The 15,099-nt window shown below is 44.0% G+C and overlaps 1 protein-coding gene across 11 annotated transcripts in view; it reads left to right on the top strand.

Annotated features, from left to right (window-relative positions):
- Positions 1-15,099, top strand: part of LOC146398877 (uncharacterized) — a 112,624-nt gene that overhangs the window by 65,166 nt on the left and 32,359 nt on the right. For 9 of the 11 annotated variants that reach the window (XR_014817562.1, XR_014817561.1, XR_014817563.1 and 6 more), the window contains 2 exons: positions 547-667; positions 6,318-6,401. Coding sequence is in view for 2 of the 11 variants with exons in the window: in XM_084979451.1 (XP_084835577.1) it covers positions 6,290-6,401 (112 nt within the window). In the remaining 9 variants the exon portion in view is untranslated. Of the gene's footprint in view, positions 1-546; positions 668-1,963; positions 6,402-15,099 lie in introns of those variants that run through there. The other 2 variants (XM_084979451.1, XM_084979450.1) reach the window with 2 other exon arrangements.

Raw genomic sequence — 15,099 nt, 5'->3', positions numbered from 1 at the left:
TGGGGGAGTTCCCGTCGTGGCTCAGTGGTTAACGAATCTGACTAGGAACCATGAGGTTGTGGGTTCGATCCCTGGCCTTGCTCAGTGGGTTAAGCATCCGGCGTTGCCATGAGCTGTGGTGTAGGCCGCAAATGCAGCTGGGATCCCCCGTTGCTGTGGCTTTGGCCCTCCATATGCTGCGAGGTGTGGCTCTAGAAAAGAAAAAAAAAAAAAGCAGATGGATGACTTACAGGGAAAAATCATGGTATTGGAAGCAACAGTTCAGAATAATCATGATGAAAGAAGGGCACTACCAGAAAGGTGACTGATGTCTAATAAAAATAATTTATTTCCATTCTAAGTGATAAAGACTTACATATTGCACATTGAAAAAAACTGAAGTCTTGAGAATAGTGCTCCAACAGGTATTTAAGTAGCCATTTAGAAACTACTCATTACAACAGATGGTTGAAATTCATGTATTATGCTTCAGACTGCTAAAGTAGTTCATTATCTGTGTTGGGGGGTCTTTAATTATTTTTTTAATGTTTTTGTGATTTGTTCTAGGTGTCTTAAAGGAGAAGGTAAAATAGAAAAGCTTCAAACCAAAGTACTAGAGTTGCAAAGAAAGCTGGATAATAAAACTGCAGCAGTGCAGGAGCTGGGCAAAGAGAATCAGTCCCTTCAGGTAAGTCGCCTGGTGATGTGCAGCAGTTTTTTAGTCTAGAATTTACCTCTTAGTAAAAAGCATATTTTGAACATTAAAAAATCTCATATATACATACTTTTAAATGGCTGCTGTCTGTGTAATAATATTGTAGGTGTTATGGGTAATTAAATACAAGATTTAAAGACTTCAGGGATTCCAAGGATTATAGAGACATGTCATTCATGAATTGTCAGTATTAGGAGAAGTCAAGAACACAAAGGCATGAATGAGTTGCTGTGTGTTAAAGAAGTGATCTGAATATATATGCTTGGAGTCTCAAGGAAGGATTGCTCCCTAGGGTTAGAATAAATGGGAAATTACCAAAGGTTAGAAATTTCCAGTGCTTTTGAGAGATAAAATTTGCTTTGCTTTATTGTCATTCAGACTTAAGATTGTAGCACTTTTTGATAATGGAAGATGACCAAATTATTTCTGATTTTCAAAATGTTATCCATTTGAAAACTTGGGCACCAATCATTCTTAAAAGTGTGGAATATTATAATGTGCTGAAACTTTTTAAAATAGATCAGACCTACACAAACACTGAATAGAAAGTGGGCTAACGACAATGAAGTACAGAGCTGAAGCACCTGTGGGAAAGGCTTTTCAGTCACAGTGAGATGGGATTTTATTCCACAGTTGACTGTTTTAACCATCAGAATTGTCCTGCATTTGATAGACTTTAAAAGTTTTGCCATTTATTAACTTTAACTTATAACTACGTAGAACAATTAAATTTATGCAGTCTAGTTTCTGATTAGCATATATTTTAACTTTAAATTCATTTGTTGCCTTCCTACTGATTCACTTTCTAGAATAATCATTTTCTGAACCACAGCATCATTATTAAACTCATACATTTTATCATCATTGAGTTATTTTAAAGGAAGAAAAAGCAGAGATTAAAAAAATCATTTTAAATAATACCATCATGTGATGTTTCAAATTTATATTCTGATTGTAGAAATGATGCCTGAAATATTTGGCAAGTAGAAATAGTTTTTCACCTGATAGGACTGTTTTATTAACACTTTAAAAATGCCTCGCATGGTTTTTTGAAAATTCTAAGATCAATCTCATATTGAAATTTTTAGTGTAGTATATAACTAGTAAGCATTCAAATTAATCAAAGGATTAAATCAGCATTGAGATTTGTTATTAAATAAACCTTGAAATAGTATACTTTCAAAGTGCAGTTGGCCTATTCTTGTAGTCTCATAATTTTGATATAGTTGTTATGCTTGAAAATGTTTATTTTTTTGTTGTTGTTTACAGCATCACTGCAGACAATGTGGAAATATCTTCTGTGCTGAGTGTTCAGCCAAAAATGCCTTAACTCCTTCTTCTAAGAAGCCTGTTTGTATCTTTGATGCATGTTTCAGTGACTTCCAAGGATAATGGGTTGTCACAACTTCAGAGTAATAATACACTAACATTCAATTTTTAATAAATGCACTTCATAGAGGTCTTGGACTACTACTATTTGATTTGGACAGTGGTTGCAATACTAAACCAAATTAGAATTCATATCTTTTGGAATGTTATCAAGTAAAACTCTTCTATTTTTGTGAGACTTGGGCTCATCTTTCATTACGTTTTTCTGTTTCACCCTGGAACAGCTTACACGCCAAGTTTAGAATTAGCCAATGAAATATAAATAAACTTTGGATGGAAAATAGGAATGTATTTTTTAATTATAATTTCATTGTTCACAAATGACACAACTACATTTCCATAGCTTACTTCTCCCAAATTTACAGAAAGGTACGTGAGTACTGTTACCATATAATATGTGCCGCACAATGACACATATTTTCTTTGTGAAGTTTGGCATAGAACTATAAAGCTTTCTTTTTTCTTATATAATCTGTATGCTGCCTTATTTGAGTGACTGCTCTCTGATTGCGTTTTCCTCAGTCCTAGTTCTTTCTCTTCTTCTTTTTTTTTTCTCTTCTTTTTTCTTCCCTTTCCTTCCTTTCTTTTTGGTTTAGAGAAGCTCTTTCAAAATTTCCTTTAACCTGGGTTTTGTGTTGCTGTATTCTTTAAGTTTTCGTTTGTTGGGAAAAATTTTTATTTCCCCTTCTATTTTAAATGATATTCTTGCTGGATAGAGTATTCTAGATTGCATATTTTTTCCTTTTAGCACTTTAAATATCTCTTGCCATTCCCTCCTGGCCTGTAGTGTTTCTGTAGAGATATCAGCTGATATTCTTATGGGGGTTCCCTTGTGGGTAACATTCTGTTTTTCTCTTGCTGCCTTTAGGATCCTCTCTTTATCACTAACTTTTGCCATCTTTATTATGATGTGTGTTGGTGTGGGTCTGTTTGGGTTCAGTTTGTTTGGGGCCCTCTGTGCTTCTTGTATCTTGGACCCAGTATCCTTTAGATTTGGGAAGTTTCCATCGATAATTTCTTCAAATATATTTTCCATCCCCTTATCTTTTTCTACTCCTTCTGGAATTCCTATTATGCGTAGATTGGCCAGCTTTCTATTATCCCATAGGTCTCTTATATTGCTTTCCAGTTTTTTGATTCGGTTTTCTGTCTGCTGACCGGATTGAGTGATTTCCATTATTCTATCTTCCATATCACTGATTTGTTCTTCTGCATTATTCATTCTGGTTTTTACTGCCATTAGTTCAGTTTGCGTCTCTGCAAATGAATGTTCTAGTTTCTCTTGGCTCCTCCTTATATTTTCTAGTTCCTTTCTGAGGGTATCTGCGTTACTGTTCATATCTTCTCTTAATTCCTTCAGTATTTTCCCTATTTCTCTTTTGAACTCCAGGTCTGTCAGTCTGCAGAGATCTGTTTCATTGTTGACTGTTTGAGGTGAGTTCTCCTGTTGGTTTGACTGGGGGTGGTTTCTCAGCTTCTTCATCTTGCTTGTTGTTTTCTTTTTCCTGGTGGAGTTGTACCCTCAGTGGCCGGGCAGTGTTTGCCTTGTCACTGCCGTGGAATATTTTCTGAGGGCTGGTGATGGTATGCAGCTGATCCTCTAGAGCTTCCACCCCCTGGGGCCTTGGGCGGGTAGCAGGGCCGCTGGAAATCCAAGAGGCTCCTCCCCAGGGCAGCCCGACTCCGAAAAACCATCTGAGAATTAGGCAGACTTATTCACAGCCTGGCTAGGCTTGTTCTAGCTTTTCTGGGCTGCAGGCCTTTTCTCGGGGGCTGGTGGTGATTGGTGCTGCTCTGCGGAAGTGTAGCCCCTCCAAAGGGCAAGCAGGCCTGTGCAGGGACAGCCCCTGTGGTGGTAGGCTTCAGGCAATTGTTGAGGCCAGCCCTCCTGGATGGCAGGTAGCCCCAGGTCCAGCGAGAGCATAGGGGGTGGTGGGGGTGGGGGGGAAGCACTGGGAAGCGCAGCTTTCTGCTAGCTAGTGGGCCTGTAAGCTTGCTGTGGTGTGGGGGGTATTCTATGGGGACCCACCCCTTCTTTTCTCCCCTCCCCAGCACGGGCGCAGACCAGGCTCTTCTCCCAGGTTCCCTCTGATGCAGCTTTCCACTTCCCCGCCCCTAGAGTATTGCTCCCTCCCTCTGCCACAGTTTTGTTTTCTAGTCTCCCAGGCAGTCTCTGCCAGGTCAAAAAGTTTCTAGACTTCCAAGCAGTTTCCGCTCCGCCCCGCCCCCCCAGCCCTGGGACTAACCTCTGGAGCCGAGGTCTTGGTGCCCAGCCCCCACCCAGGCATCTCAATTTTTGGTGACTGTGCCCATAGTTCAGATGGTCCGTTCGGTTCTTGATCGGCTTTTCCGTACTCTGACTTACTGCTATTCTCTTCTCTGCATCTGGAGATTTCTCTGGTTCGTTTGATCTTCCCCCCGTGGAGGTGACTTTCCAGCGTGCGGGATCCCTTTCTCCTCCTCAGTTCCCTTTCGGGAGCGCCCATCCCGCTCGGATTCACCTTCTCTCACTCTCCTCTTTTCTCCCGATCTGCCCAGTAATGTCACGAACTTCTTGCCGTTACTGGAGTTTAGGTTCCTCTGCCAGCGATTGGTTGCTGTTCTGTGCAAGTCATTTATTCTGTAGATGTGCTTTTTTTGTTGTGTTTGTGGGAAAGGGTGAGCGTGTCCCCCTACTCCTCTGCCATCTTGTCCTCTCTCCCCCATAATTTCTACTAATCTGTCCTCCACCTCGTTTATTCATTCTTCTGCCTCCTGTATCCTGCTGTTAGCTGCTCCTCGTGAATTTTTTATTTCAGTTGTTGTATTTTGCATCTCTTCTTGTTTGAGTTTTATATCTTGTATCTCTTTGCTCAGTGTTTCCTGTTAACTACCCATCTTTGCCTCCAGTTTATTTCCAATGTCTTGCATCATCTTCAGCATCAACAGTCTAAAGTTTTTTCCTAGAGGCTGAGACTCTCCTCATCACTTAGCTGATATTCTGGGGGTTTTCCTTTCTCCCTCATCAGAGTTATAGTTCTCTGTCTTTTCATTTTTATAGGTTTTTGGTGCAGTGACCTTTTGACAGGGAATAGAATTGTAGCCTCTGTTCCTTCTGGTGTCTGCCCCCCTTGTGGCTGAGGTTGGTATGGAGCCTTGATGTAGGCTTCCTGATGGGAAGGGCTGGTGCCTGCCCACCGGTTCGTGGGGCTGATTCTCGTCCCTCTAGTGGGTGGGGCTTTGTCTCTGGATGGGATTAGAGGTGTCTGTGTGCCTGAGGGTTCTTTAGGCAGCCTGTTTACTGAGGGATGGGGCTGTGATCCTACCTGGATTGCTGTTTGCCCTGGGGCTTCTCAGCACTGACTGGTGGGGCCAGATTTTGCCAAAGTGGCCACCCTCCAGAGAAAGGCATGCTGCTGAATATTCCTGAGAGCTTTGTTCCCAATGTCCCTCCCTCGCAACAAGCCACATTCACCCCTGTTTTCCCAGGATGTTCTCCAAGAACTGCATTCAGTTTTGACCAGATTCCTATGGAGACTTTGCTTTGCCCTGGGACTCGGTGCACGTGAAAGTCTGTGTGCGCCTTTTAAGAGTGGGGTCTCCTTTTCCCCCAGTCCCGTGGAGTTCCTGCACACATGCCCCACTGGCCTTCAATGCCAGATGCTCTGGGGCTCTTTCTCCCAGTGCCAGATCCCTGCATGTGAGGATTTGATGTGGGGCTCAGAACTCTCACTCCTGTAGGTCTCTGTGAACCAGTTAGTTTCCAGTCTGGGGGGCTTCCCACCTGGGAGGTATGGGGTTGTTTGTATCACAAAATCATCCCTCCTACCTCTTGATGTGGCCTCCTCTTTCTCTTCCGGAGTAGGATGTCTTTTTGAAGGTTTCTGGTCCATTTGGGTGAAGATTGCTCAGCCTTTAGTCGTGACTTTTGTTGTTTTTAGGAGAGAAGTTGAGCTCCAGTCCTCTTCCGCCATCTTAATCCCATCTCCTACATCCAACTTTCAAAAACCTGAAATGTGCCCATGACATCACTACCATGGACACTTACTGCACCACAGACAATGCATGTCTGTATTACTAATTTGCCTGCAAAAACTCCAGACTGGATTCTTGGCTGCATTGTTGAAAGAAAGAAAATAGCCGTTAACAGTGATTTCCCAAACAGAATGGTTTTACTCTTTGGGAAGATAAAACCCTTTGACTCAGTTCCTGCGGTGATTTACTAACATGCCTTTGGTGTGCCTGTTGGTCCTAGGTGGAGTGGGGAACACACACCTCGTTCCTGTCTTCAAGCAACCTAGGATCTATTCTGCAGACAAAACATGGATCCATCCAAAAGGTAAGTCACAAGTAATGATGGTGTGTTGTGAATTTCTGCAAGGAGTGGAAGAGCCCACAGAGTTCTCAGCTTAAGACTCAGTTGTCTTCCCAGCTCTCTGAAGTCTTTCCTCACAGCAGCCCAGACACCCTGTGATGATCTCTGCCCTGACCATTCTCATTCACGTTCATTGGACTGTCCCCAGGTTTAACAGATAAGAACAAGATAGGCCCAGTTACATTGGCATTTCAGATAAACAACAGATATATTTTAAGTATACGGATGCCTCATGCAATATTTGAGACCTACTCAAAAGTATTCCATGTTTCCCTGAAATGCAGATGGATATATACCACATCTTTCTTGGCTCATCCTTCTGTAGATGCTTGGGTTGTTTTCTTGTCCTGGTGATTGTAACTCTGTTGTGATGAAATAGAGGTGCGTATGATCGTCAAGCGAGTGTTTTCGATAAATTGCCAGAAGTGGAATTGCTGGGTCACACTGTAGTTCTGATTTTAATTTTTTGAGCAATCTCATGCTGTTTTCCACTGTGGCTGCACCAGTAATGTTCCTTTTTCTCCACATGCTCTCCAACATTTATTGCTTGTGTGTGTGTGTGTTTATAATAACCATTCTCTAAGGGATGAGGTTGAAACATTATTGTGGTTTTGGTTTGTAGTTCCATTAGTGTGGTTTAACCTCTTGTCATAAGCCTGTTGGCCATTTTCTGTTTTCTTTGGAAAATGTCTATTCAGATCCTCTGCCCCAGTTTTTTGTTTGTTTGTTTTGTGTTTGTTTTGTGCCACACCCAAGGCACACAGAAGTTCCCAGGTAAGGGACGGAACCAGCAGCGCCCCATGGCACCGTAGTAACAATAGCAGATTTTTTGTATTTTTGCCACGTTCTTGGGCCGCTCTTGGGGCATATGGAAGTTCCCAGGCTAGGGGTTGAATCGGAGCTCTAGCCGCTGGCCCACACCACAGCCACAGCAATGCCAGATCTGAGCCGTGTCTGCGACCTACACCACAGCTCACAGCAACGCCAGATCCTTAACCCACTGAGCAAGGCCAGGGATCAAACCCACGACCTCATGGTTCCTAGTCAGATCCGTTAACCACTGCGCCACAATGGGAACTCCATTCCGCTGGTTTAATTTTCCCTTTCTATCACTTGCCTTTGAGGTCAGAGCCAAGTGTAAGCAGACAGATGTCCATGTGCTTACCACCTATGTTTTCTCCTAGACATTGTATGGTTTCATTTCTTCCATTTGAGTCTTTAGTCCATTTTAATTTGGGGATGTGTTGTAAGGTAGGGGTCTCGTTCCATTCCTTGCATGTGCCTGTGCAGTTCTTCCAGCACCATTGATTGAAGAAACTGTCCCTTGTCCATTGTATGCTCTGTGGTCCTTTGTTGGAAATGACTTGTCTGTGTCTGTGTTGGTTTTCCTTCTGGGCTGTCAGTGTTGTTTCACTGGTCTGTCTGTTTTGTTTTTGTGCCAGTCCTGATCTGTTTTGCTATCTATAGCTTTGTAGTGTAGTTTGAAATCAGGAAATGTAATCCTTCCAGCTTTGCTGCTCTTTCTCAAGATGGTTGTAGCTGATGGGGATCTATTGTGGTTCCATACAAATTTTAGAAGGGTTTCTCCTAGGTCTGTGCAATGTGCAGTTGGGATTTTGGTGGAGAGTGCATTGAGTCTCTGTTGCTTTTGGTAATCTGGACATTTGAATGATGTGAATTCACTCATAAACATGAAATATCTTTCCATTAATTTGTGCCTTTAATTTCTTTCCTCAACAGCATATAGTTTAGAGTGTACAAGTCTTTACCTTGCCTGGTTAAATTTATCTCTAGGTACTTTAGTTTTTTCTTTTACTTTCATTTTATTTATTTTTATCTATTTATTTATTTATTTTATTTTATTTTATTATTATTTTTTTTTTGCTATCTCTTTGGGCGGCTCCCACGGCATATGGAGGTTCCCAGGCTAGGGGTCGAATCGGAACTGTAGCCACCGGCCTATGCCAGAGCCACAGCAATGCGGGATTTGAGCCGCGGCTGCAATCTACACCACAGCTCATGGCAACGCCAGATCGTTAACCCACTGAGCAAGGGCAGGGACCAAACCTGCAACCTCATGGTTCCTAGTCAGATTCCTTAACCACTGGGCCTTGACGGGAACTCCTAGGTACTTTATTTTTGATGCAATCATAAATACGATTTTTTGGTTTGTTTCTGTTTTAAATCTTCTATGTCTTTGTTTAGTCTTTCTTGTAATGTGTTGATCTTTGCCTCCAGTTTTTGTCTGAGCTCTTGGATCCTCTTCACAATCATTATTCTAAAGTCATTTTGCATGGAGGTGGGTGTGGGGGTTGTCTTGTTCCTTCATCTGGTTCATATTTCTCTGCCTTCTCATTTTGTATGCTTTTTGCATGATCTCCTTTTTGTAGGTTAGAGGTGTGTAGCCTGTCTTGCTTCTAGTGTCTGCCTTCTTGTAGGTAAAATAGAGGCGTTTATGGCCAGCTTCCTGATGGGAGGGACAGGTGCCTGCCCACTGGTAGGTGGAGCTGAGCCTTGTCCCTCTAGGGGGTGGACCTTTGTCTGTGGGTGTGATGTGGAGCACTTTAGGTACCTGTTTGTTGATCAGTGGGTCTGTGTTCCCAGCCTGTTTGTTGTTTGGCCTGGGGCTTCTCAGCCCTAACTTGTGGGACCAGATTGTTCCAAAAGGGCCACCTCCAGGGGAGCTCATGCCAACAACTATTCCTGGGACCTCTGCCTAGACTGTCCTGCCCTACAGTGTTTCCCAGTCACCCCCTCCTTTCCCAGGAGACCCTCCATGATTGGCCAGGTCATTCTGACCCAGATTCTTCTTGAGTGCCTGCTTAGCCCTGGGACCCAGTGCACATGAAAGCCTGTGTGCACCCTCCAGGAGTGGAGTTTCTGTCTCCCCCAGTCCTGTGGAGCTCTTGCACACAAGCCTCACTGGCCTTCAATGTCATGTGTCCCAGGGGCTCCTCCTTCCCGTGCCAGACTCCCTGGCTTAGGCACCTGCTGTGGGGTTCAGAAGTCTCCTGTGGGAAAGCCTCTGAAATAGAGTTCTTTTCCAGTTTGTGGGCTGCCCATGCAGGGGGTATGGGATTACTTCTACCATGAATGAGCACCTCCTGCTGTCTCAGTGTGGCTCCTTATTGCCTTTGGGTGTAGGATATCTTGTTCTTGGTAGTTTCCAGTCTATTTTGTTGATGGTCATTCAGCACATAGTTGTAATTTTGGTGTTTTCATGAGAGGAGGGGAGCTTGAGTCCTCCTACTCTGCCATCTTGTCTATTTCTTTCTTTCTTTTTTTTTTTTTTGTCTTTTTATCTGTTCTGTGGAGGTTCCCAGGCTAGGGGTCTAATCAGAGCTGTAGCTGTGGGCCTACACCAGAGCCACAGCAATTCAGGATCCTCAACCCACTGAGCGAGGCTAGGGATCGAACCCACAACAGCATGGTCCCTAGTCAGATGCGTTAACCACTGAGCCACAACAGGAACTCCGTGTCTGTTTCTCTTCTTGGGGTTTTGTTTTGTTTTGTTTGTTTTTAGGGCTGCACTTGCAGCATGTACAAGTTTCCAGGTTAGGGGTTGAATCAGAGCTGTAGCTACCAGCCTACACCACAGCCACATGGGGTCTGAGCTGCATCTGCAACTACACCACAGCTCAAGGCAACACAGGATCCTTCACCCACTGAGCAAGGCCAGGGATTGAACCTGTGTCCTCATGGGTACTGTTGTGTTTTTTAACCATTGAACCATGACAGAAACGCCTGTTTCTCTTTTTGATGTTTTGTTATTATTGTATAGAAATGCCACTGATATGTACGTTGATTATGTAAACTGAAACATAACTGAATGTATTCATTCAAACAGTTTTTTGCTAGAGTATGTAGGATTTTCTATTATAGTATCATGTAATCGGCAAAAAGGACACTTTTACTTTTTTCATTTATGATTCAGATTCCTTTTATTTCTTTTTCTTGTCTAATTGTTAGTAGGACTTCAAATCCTATGTGGAATAAAAGGGGCAAGAGTGGGCATCCTTCTCTTGTTCATCATCTTAGAGGAGAAAAAGCGTTCAGCTTGTCACAGTTGAGTGGAATGTTAGCTGTAGGTTTGCAGTTGATGGCCTTTATTAAGTTGAGGTCCATTCCCTTTATACTTGCTTTGTTGAGACTTTAACATAAGTGGATGTAGAAGTTTATCTCATGGGTTTCTTTGCATCTATGGAAATAATCATATGGTTTTTACCCTTTTTGTTTTTCGGTTTTAGTTTTAGGAATGCACCCACATCATACAGAGGTTCCCAGGTTAGGGGTCTAATCAGAGCTAGAGCTGCAGGCCTACACCACAGCCAAGCAAGTTCTGTTTCCCTTCCCAGATGATGGAAGATTTTAGGCATTATTTCTTCCATTAATTTTTCTGTTCTGTTCTCTTTCTCTTCTTCTGGAACCACCCCTGTAATGCAAATGTTATTCTGCTTGATGGTATCCCATAGGTCCTTTAAAGTAGCCTAATTTTTTAAAAATTCTTTTTTCATTTTGCCTCTCTATCTGATTGAGTTCCATTGTTTTGTCAGGCAGGTCTCTGATTAATTCTCCTTCATCCAGTCTGCTGTCAAAGCCCTCGAGTGTGTTTTTCAGTTCATTAATAACTTCTCTTTGGTTCTTTCCTCTGCTTCCTGTCTCTTCATTGAAGATCTCTTTGTGTTCATTCCTTCTTCTGAGTTCAGTAAGCATCTTTATGTCCATGACTTCTGACTCTTTCTCAGGTCGATGGCTTATTTCCACTTCATTTTGTTCTTATTCTGTGATTTTGCCTTATGTTTGTTTTGTTTTTTTTTTAGAAAGATATCCCTGTGTTTCATTTTGCCTAATTTTCTGTGTGTGTTTCCATGCATTAGGTCCATTAGCCATCTCTCCCAGTCTTGAAGGAGAGGATATACTTGGGAGCTGTCCTGTAGGGCCCAGAGGCGCCAGCCCACTTGGCCACAAGAGCCAGGCACTCAAGGAGTGTCTCCTCTGTGGTCTGTGTGAACCCTCCTGTTGTGGTGGGGGCCCAGCTGTGATTCTCTTTGCTGGGAAGTGGGGAAGCACCGGTCTGGGACACAAGGTGCCTAGCTGCGGTGGGTGCGAAGCCCTGATTTTTTCATGTTCTCTCTGCTTGAAAGCCCTTGTGTCCTGATGTTTAATTTCGAACATAGTTCCTCCATTGTTCCAGAGCTGGCTTTTCTCCCATGTGGACTAAGGGGGCCGATCTAGGGCCCTGGTCCTCAGGAAGGCTTTGCAGCCTCTCTGGGTTGCTTTCTTCCCTTTCCCTTGCTTCAGACAGTGTTGCTACAGCCACAGCTGAGCAGCATGTCCACAACTGCCATACTTATACACACACCAGCCCTTGCCAAGCAGAAGTGTGGGAATGGGGTTCCTCTCAGTCAGCAGGAAGGGGAGGCTGTTTCTCAGAGCCCATTTCCCTCCTAGCCATGGAGATGCACCCGCGAATGAGCTCCAGTGCTGAGCAGGTCAGCTTCCTTTTCTCAGAGAGTCAGGGGGCTGTGTGTTCATGTTTTCCTCTGTGGGACTGAATATGAAGGTGAAAAATAGGATTTCTTTTTTTGTCTTTATGCTATTTCTTTGGGCCACTCCCACAGCATATGGAGGTTCACAGGCTAGGGGTCTCATCAGAGCTGTAGCCCCTGGCCTACGCCAGAGCCACAGCAGCACGGGATCCGAGGCACATCTGCAACCTACACCACAGCTCATGACAACGCCAGATCATTAACCCACTGAGCAAGGCCAGGGACCATACCCACAACCTCATGGTTCCTAGTCGGATTTGTTAACCACTGAGCCATGACGGGAACTCCTGAAGTTTGCTTTTTAAATAAATTTAAGTTAAATATGTGTCCTTTTGAAGAATTCATTCCTACTTACAGCAAAGTATGCCTAAGGGTCATGTTTAAAAACATGTTCCCTGAGAATTTTTCTACCTGTATAGAATCCAGTAGTAAAGAAAAGAAAAGGAATACCGCCATGAACTACCACATGAGGTAAAATGAGGTAGGATGTATTGTTTGATGAGAACCTCAGTAGTGTATCTTAATTGTGGAATTTCATCCAAAAAAAACGGAACCAAAACTCTCATAAGATTCAGCAAATCCATTGCTAGGGCTTCTGATGAAAACGAACATCCTAATTTGAAAAGATAGGAGCAGCTCTGTCCACTGAAGTGTCCCTTAGACTTTTTCTCTCACATAACTTCTTTTCACAACAGCGAGTGATAATGTGTAGACCAGCCAGGTCATGGCAGCAGCCTGTGTCCACTGAGGGATGAGTCAAGAAGATGTGGTGTCCATATGCAGTGCAGTGGTATTCGGCCAGAAAAGAGAGTGGCCTCTTGCCATTTGCTGCACCTTGGGTGAGCCTAGAAAGTATTATGCTGAAGGCCACAGTCAGACAAATCAGGATACTATGTGATGTCCCTGATTTGTGCAGTCTAATACCCAAAACCAATGATCAAACACACCAAAGAGTAACAGACTCATAGATACAGGGAGGAAAAGAGGACTCCATCTCCCTTGTTGTCCTATCAGAAGAGCGATGCATTTGGTCTCTCAATTTTAGATACTTGGGGAGAATCAGCCATGGCAGAGTTGTCTCTCACAGCCTCCCATACCTTACACCCTCCCTGCTTGGCTTGAAATATTGCAGTGCTCTCAGTTTTCTCCAGGAATTGTCTCATGTTCCATGTGGGCTGGTGCTCAGTTTGCTCTCGAGCCAGATTTCATGACACTGTCCCAGGCACTGGTGTGATGAGGGGTTGAATTTTGAGAAGAATACATTTCATCCTAGAACTTTGAGTTAGCTAAAGTTTGTTGCTTAGAAAATTATGAGATATGTGTTTTAAGGCAACCCACTGTTGAAAGTAGGGTGAGTCCTTGTTTCCTAACTGTTCAAGGCATAGTAAGTTTTGTACGTATACAATGACAGGGACACTGTTAATGAAGAACCAGTGGAAAGATAATGAAGTGTACAGATTGTTGCATCCAGAGAAAAATTCTACACACGGTCATTGAGTGAAGACTTTTGCAACTTGATGAGCATATGCTTAGTGTGTGGCATTTTACAATTTAATTTCTATAACTACTCCTTTTCTTCTGGACAAATGTTACCTATGGAGTGTAAAAATGTCTGGTGCCTCAACTACCAGAAATGAGTGGAAATGGTATTTCCATCAAAAAATGGGAGCCCTTTTAAATCTCACCATGGTAGGATTTTGCAATTCCCCTAAACGTTGAAGACCCATTATATTTGGGGAGGTCTTTTTCTCTCCAGTAATGTCTTTTCAAAACAGAGAGTAATACTGTTTGATTGTAGGATGCAGTTTTTGAAATAAAATGTTGACCCTGTCCAGGGAAACGGCCACTAGGCTATATAGAGCAGGTGGACCCAGAGGGGGCAGAGTTGCCTTCCCTCTGAAAGTTCCAGGCCTCTGACCAGTTTCCACGGCAATGGAATGCTGCCCACGGAGCCTTGTGGTTCAACTGCCAGTCTGTGAGAAGAGACGTGTGTGTTGGCCACAGCTGGGAGGCTCTCCCCTTCACTGCTCAAGTGTCAGACGATGGGCAACCTTAGCTGTTGTTGCGGAGGTATGTTGCTACTGTTCTAAAGGCTGTTTCCTCAGATGGGTGGTTCATTTTGACTAAACATATTATCTCCATCTTTATCTCCATTGCCACCAGTCTCATCAGTCTCTCAAGCCATAGGTCTGTTATACAGGCTTGCTGTATGACTAAGGTATATCTTAATGCTCCGAGTGAGCCAACTGCCTCAAGTATTTTCCTAAATGTGAGAAAAGACTCGTGTCTCGTGGCAGTTTGAAACACGTTCTCCCAGAGCACAGAGACGGCAAACATGCCCCTCTGCCTTTTTCGAAGCACGAGGCCCTCGCTGTCAGCCCTGCAGTAGACATTCAAAAGAGGGACGTTACAGCGCCACTCTTCTCAGTGTACATGTCGATGTCTTAATGCACATGCTAGCAGTCCAAAGGCAGAGGAATTTCGATGGAGCAAGAAACGGGGATTTTTCAGGTTGGATTTCCCCGGGTTGATGAGGACTAGCCCACTGGCTCTTTGGGTGTTAGCTGGTAGTGTGGTGACAAGGGCCAGTGCCAGCAGGTTAGTGGGGTGAACATTGGGTAAGGAAAGGAAGGAAGGTCTCTCTGGTGATCCTCAGAGAGACCCAGGGTGGGGTCTTCAAGCTGAGGTCTGGAGGGGGTCTCTCTAGGAGGAGCACTGTCCCTGCCACTCTCAGGTCTAGAGAAGGATGAGGAGTGTCCAGAGTATAGAGTGGGTTTGGGTGACAGAAGACTTGCACTCTGGCCCATTGTCAGCCAGACCTTCGTCAAGGTTGCTCAGACTGGTGCTCTGATGCAACGTCAGTGAGACCTGGAGAGTCACAGATTTCCTTTCCTAACCCCGCCCCCCAGCAGGCACTCATCCGGATGGCCACCTCCCCAGTGAGTCCACAGGACTTGATCATCCAGGTGTGGTCTGCCGCAGGAAAGCTGATTCTTGCTAGAGCCGTCATGTGAACTTGAAGGTGTTTTGATCCCTGAGTCAAATTGGGGATCCAAGCAGACCGCTGTTCACATGAGGTGGTCAGCTGGTCACTGTGAAGGGCTGCCAAGGGA

The sequence above is a fragment of the Sus scrofa genome, chromosome 10, assembly GCF_054392235.1.
Source record: "Sus scrofa isolate SSC_HxYL_T2T_F1_AM1 chromosome 10, Sscrofa_HxYL_maternal_Yorkshire_Landrace_v2.0, whole genome shotgun sequence".
Lineage (NCBI taxonomy): Eukaryota > Metazoa > Chordata > Mammalia > Artiodactyla > Suidae > Sus > Sus scrofa.
The sequence above is the reverse complement of the archived record's forward strand: the minus strand, read 5'-3'. Positions and strand labels throughout refer to the sequence as shown.